At 44.9% G+C, this 5,774-nt stretch overlaps 1 protein-coding gene across 1 annotated transcript; it reads left to right on the forward strand.

Annotated features, from left to right (window-relative positions):
• The first annotated feature begins 3,276 nt into the window (after positions 1-3,276).
• LOC123106768 (myb-related protein 308) lies at positions 3,277-4,574 on the forward strand. The gene is made up of 3 exons (XM_044528831.1): positions 3,277-3,567; positions 3,670-3,799; positions 3,925-4,574. The coding sequence occupies exons 1-3, from the start codon at positions 3,435-3,437 to the stop codon at positions 4,394-4,396; spliced, it is 735 nt and encodes a 244-aa protein (XP_044384766.1). The 5' UTR covers positions 3,277-3,434; the 3' UTR covers positions 4,397-4,574.
• Positions 4,575-5,774: the final 1,200 nt, after the last annotated feature.

The raw sequence follows: 5,774 nt of genomic DNA on the forward strand, positions 1-5,774 counted from the left end.
AATGAAGAATCTTGTGTCTTTGGCCTTTACATCACCAAACTATATATGAGGATGGGACAAGTCATGCTACCTTATTGCTCATCATCATGGTGTAACGCCCGGGCCAAACCCATCGGTCCACCCATGGATTTGTGGCTGTTAAGTCTGGCATACAAATTCGTCTCACATTCTCACAGATCAATTCTAGTCTTTTCCTGCGCACTTTGTTCTTACTCATGTGCACATGGGATCAACTTCTAGTCGGACAACTATCCTCAAATTACTCCAAGCCAAGCACTCTTAACATTGAGGTTCTCTCGGGTGGGCTCCTAGGAAAAAAGTGCACCTTGTTGATATGAGTAGTCTATCATTCATATTAAACCGAGACATAACACCCCCCCCTTCTCAAAGGAAAACACGTCTTCGTCGGCCCATCATGAACATTCCATCTTGGCACATGTTTGTGCACACCAGTGTTAAAATTTACATGTGCTGCATGTATTCATCACTGATCCTCACACACCCTTGTAACCGCGAGGGTCAACTCTGATACAAATTGTAATGCCCAGACTAAACACATTGGTCCACCCACCGATTCTTAGCTATTGTGCCTGGGACATAGACTGGATCTACAGACCAACAATAGTCTTTCCTACGCTCTTTGTCCTCACTCGTGCGCACCCGGGATCAACTTCCCATTCAGTCACCAATTCTTGAATTGCTCCAAGCCAAACATGCTTAGTTTTGAGGTTCTTTTCCGGTGGGCTCCCAGAAAGTAAGGTGCACCTTGTTGATATGAGTAGTGTATCATTCATATTAAGTTAAGATGTCACACATGGTAACTTACGTGCAAACACTCTTGAACTTTGACTTGGGGAAAAGTTATTTAAATATACTCCAATAAATAATGTGCAAAATACCATGCTCGTTACACATAAGTTATTGAAAACATACCCCGGTAACTTTCTCTCTAAATAGTCCACGTCAAGTAAAAATATGAAGCACACTTAACTTTTAGGTTTCTTTCGAGTGGGCTCTCGGAAAATAAGGTGCACCTTGTTGACATGAGTAGTCTATCATCCCTATTAAGCCGGGATGTCACACATGGTAATTTACGTGCAAACACCATCAAATTTTGACTTGGGTGGGAGGAGTAGCTTGGTACTTTTACTTGCCGCAGATCTAATAACTTTGACCGGGGAGGGGAAGATGGTGAAACACACCCCGATAACTGCATGTGTAAACAACATGATAAGTTATGTATCACAGACATGATAGCTTATGTATAAAACACCATTATAACTTTGACCCAAGGAAAAAAGTTTGTTGAAACATAACCCCGGTAACTTCTATGTAATAGCATGATAATTTATGCACCAAGGACCTGATAACTTACATTCCAACATTGGGCTAACTTTTCACCTGGGGAGGGAAAAGTTTTCGAAACATACCCCTGATAATTTCTGTGTAAACAACATGGTAATTTTCACACCATAAACCGGACAACTTACATACAAAAACCATGGTAATTTTGACCTGGGGATTTTTTGTTGTTGAAATGTACCCCCCCCCTCCTCGAGATAAATTTTGTGTAAATTGGATGATAATTTACGCACCACAGACCTGATTACTTGCATTCAAACATCATGGTAACTTTTTCAATGGGAGGGGGTTTGTTTAAACCTACCAGGTAACTTATGTGTAAAGTTACCATGCTTCTCATGATATAGTTTATTGCCTTCTCATGCTATAGTTAGCAACCTTATCAGGTATAGTTACCAGGCTGCTCGTGTCATAGTTATCACACGCTCATGCCAAAGTTACCATTCCTAAAATTATTTTTCTGGTGATATCATAGAAAAAGATGGATTCAAATACCCTTATTTATGTACATCAAACAACAAGTAAAGATGGTTGGCGTTGGTTATTGGGCTTAGTAGCTATTAAATAGATCCGGTTCAAGTCCCTTTCTAGCACTTTGTTCTTTTTCGTATTGTTCTGTGACTAGAAAGGAATACAATGAAAAACACCAACGATTAGTATCACTAGCTACAATTTTCAAGAGAAGGGAAGAATCTATGAAAACGAGCATGCGACAATAGCGATCACGAGTTGTTTTGTTTTGTCACCAGATATCATACTCCATAGCTAAAAATAGTTACTAGCATAGAGGTTCAGGACTACAGTGGCATATTATGCAGGAACTGGGTACAGAATAAAGTAATATAAATATATTATTCTCTACTTATATGTACTCCAAAAGGACGTAAGTTTTCCCCCCTTTCCTCCCCCCCTTCCATCTTTAATTTTTCTCCCACGTCTTATTAGTTTTCCAAAATAAATAATAGTTTTTTGGTAAGTCATTAAGTTTTCACCAAATAAATGATTAAAAATAAGATGGCAAGTAAATCTTGGTGATCGGGTAGAAAAACTTGCTAAATTAGTTCTTATCAAATAAATGCTTAACAATAAAATGACACGTAAATCATGATGATTACGTATCAAAGCTTACTAAGATTTTAACGCATCAACATAATAATAAACGTGTAGTCACAGGCTAATTTACTAGCATGTGTATGTTTCCATTGCAACGCACGAGAAATTATCTTCTGGTCTATTCGTAAAAGACATTAAATATTATGTTAGTCTATGTTCCTGTTGCAACACACGAGAAATTACATTCTTTTGAATGTATATGTACTTCAAAAGAGTATAAGGTTCGATCATCCACTTCGTCCTTGGTCCAGCACTCCTCTTTCCCTCTCGTATGTTATTCATCACTTGACAAATAAAATTATGTTTTGTTTGGCAAGACATTAAGTTCTTGCCAAATAAGTGATTATCAACTAAAATATTTAGGTAGGTAAATCACGGGTTTGATAAACAATTATTTATACAAATCACACTAATATGAATAGATAATCAGAGCTAACTTGTTAGAATATTGACACAGGTTGCAAGTGCGGGAGCAATTATCTATGAAACCAAACAATTGAAGCGATGAGATAGGACAAGGGAGGGAAAGGGGGGATGCGCAAAAAAAAAAAGAAAGAAAGAAAGAAGAAGAGGGGCTCCGGACAGGAGCAGAAGCATGCCATTCCCTACCTACCAACCTACCAAATCCGTCCCTGGGGCTCCGCAACCACTCACTCACCCTCCTCTCTCTCCTCGCACCAACTCGGTCAAATGTCTCGGAGTGATCCGGGTCAATGGGAATGGGACCCTTTCCGCTCTATCTCTCTCCATCCACCTCGACCTCGCCCCGCTTTCTCTCCCTCCGCCCCTCCTTCTCCGCCACCATATAACCCCTTTCCTTCCTCCCTGAGATCAAACGACAGTCGTCACTTGCCTAGGGCTGTGTCTGTCTCTCTCTCTCTCGCTCTCTCTCTCTCTCTCTCCCTCTCCCTCTCCCTCTCTCTCTCTCTCTTGCCTAGGGCTGTGGGCCGTCGGCGGACATGGGGAGATCGCCGTGCTGCGAGAAGGCGCACACCAACAAGGGCGCCTGGACCAAGGAAGAGGATCAGCGGCTCATCGCCCACATCAAGGACCATGGAGAAGGGTGCTGGAGATCGCTCCCCAAAGCAGCAGGTACAACATAGTATATCTTTATTTGGTATCAGGACTCAACATTGGCATGCATGCCGGCCGTGTGGGAGGGTGATGTTGATTCGTCTGCATGTATTCGTGTAGGGTTGCTGCGTTGTGGAAAGAGCTGCCGGCTGCGGTGGATCAACTACCTGAGGCCGGACCTTAAGCGCGGCAATTTCTCCGACGAGGAGGACGAGCTCATCATCAAGCTTCACGAGTTCCTCGGAAACAAGTAAGCCATCTAATTAAGCCCCAGCTTGCTATGGCCATCGAAAAATCTGAACTGAAATATATGTGTCGGATGCGATTTGACGGCGGACGGCGGTGATATTGATTCTTGGCTTCCTTGCTTTGCAGGTGGTCGCTGATCGCCGGGAGGCTGCCGGGGAGGACGGACAACGAGATCAAGAACTACTGGAACACGCACGTCAAGCGCAAGCTCCTCGCCCGCGGCGTCGACCCGCAGACCCACCGCCCGCTCAATGCTGGCACCACCGCCGTGCAGGGGATGCACACGCCTTCGTCCCCCGTCGTGGCGAGCGGCGCCAGCCCTCACCACCTCGCGGGCGGCTCCAGCTGCTCGCCCGATGCGAGCGGCCACAGCAGCGACGCCGACGACAGCGTGTCCTTGCCGCCGTCACTGGCGGGGAACCTCGGCGTGGGCATGATCGACCTGAACCTGTCCATAAGCCCGCCCTACCAGCCGCCGCTAAGCCGAAAAGCGGATGGTGTTCTTAGGACGGGATACTCGGAGAGGCAGAAGATATGCTTGTGCTTGAACCGGCTGGGGTTGCACGGCGGCGAGGGGTGCAGCTGTGAGATTCGTTGATGCCTCGCTTCGAGATCCTGAAGCACAATAGCTTATTAGAGATCGAGATATTAGCTTCAGAAAGTCAGAGCTCAGATTAATTAGAGAGAGAGAGATAGAGAGAGAGAGAGGGGAAATTTATGTTTTCCCGGAGCATTTTTGTGTAAGTTGATCGTAGGAAGTTTTGTGTTTGCCTTCATTCTCTTATGCCTGGTTTGGATTGCAACGTGTACCGATGGGGGCCCTTGACTGTCATGTTCCAGACCGGCTATAATCTTTGATTGTAGCCCAGTCTGGCTTAATTGTCGTGCTGCTGGTTTTGTTCACCGGAACCAATGCTGCTTTGTTCTTTCCTCTTTCTTTGATGCATGGCACAGCTAGCTGTGGGTGGTGAAGTCAGATATGCGTTGGTAGTGGAGCTCAACGCCTTCTTTCCTGGTTGTTTTGCTTCGTGACACCTTTTTGTCCATTACCACTTCATTTCCGTAAGCTTCTTCAGTCTGCCCTTTGTCACACATGTTTCATGTAGTCTTAAAATAAGTGTCTCAACTTTATACTAACTTTAAATTTTTATTGACTTTAGTACTAAACTTAAGACACTTCTTCTAAAATGGAGGAGTAATACATAAAAGGTCATTTATATGTTCTTTTAAAGAGCATACCTTAATTTTACAGAACAGAGCAAATGTTGTTTACAAGCAGGATGCGAACATCATCGTAGGTGACACCCAGTCCACACAATGCTAGCTACCTAAACTGATGTCTCCATTTTGTGCAAGTTTCCGGTCCTTGATTTTATCCAAGATTTGAGAACCTAAGACGTGAGCTCCAACTTGCATTCCTCCGCTTCCACAATGACCCAGCAATGCCAATCGCCAAGGAGTCAAAGCCCCGCCTCTCCGCTTTCCTGAAGCTACCGGGGTGCCTAAGCCACCAGTCCATGAATGTGTCCGCAGCATCGACCGAGGAATATGTTGGGTTTCGTAGTAATTTAAAAAAATTTCCTACGCACACGCAAGATCATGGTGATGCATAGCAACGAGAGGGGGAGAGTGTGATCTACGTACCCTTGTAGATCGAATGGAAGCGTTAACTTGGTTGATGTAGTCGTACGTCTTCACGGTCCGACCGATCAAGCACCGAAACTACGGCACCTCCGAGTTCTAGCACACGTTCAGCTCGATGACGATCCCCGGACTCCGATCCAGCAGTGTCGGGGAAGAGTTCCGTCAGCGCGACGGCATGGTGACGATCTTGATGTAGTACTGTCACAGGGCTTCGCCTAAGCACCGCTACAATATTATCGAGGACTATGGTGGAAGGGGGCACCGCACACGGCTAAGAATATGATCACGTGGATCAACTTGTCTCTAGGGGGTGCCCCTGCCTCCGTATATAA

This window comes from Triticum aestivum, chromosome 5A (genome assembly GCF_018294505.1).
Source record: "Triticum aestivum cultivar Chinese Spring chromosome 5A, IWGSC CS RefSeq v2.1, whole genome shotgun sequence".
Taxonomy (NCBI): Eukaryota; Viridiplantae; Streptophyta; class Magnoliopsida; order Poales; family Poaceae; genus Triticum; species Triticum aestivum.

Coding starts and splice junctions, on each gene's coding strand:
- LOC123106768 (XM_044528831.1), top strand. CDS start 3,435: ATGGGGAGATCGCCGTGCTGCGAGAAGGCGCACACCAACAAGGGCGCC. Junction 3,568..3,669: donor ATCGCTCCCCAAAGCAGCAG/GTACAACATAGT, acceptor GTATTCGTGTAG/GGTTGCTGCGTTGTGGAAAG. Junction 3,800..3,924: donor CACGAGTTCCTCGGAAACAA/GTAAGCCATCTA, acceptor CTTGCTTTGCAG/GTGGTCGCTGATCGCCGGGA.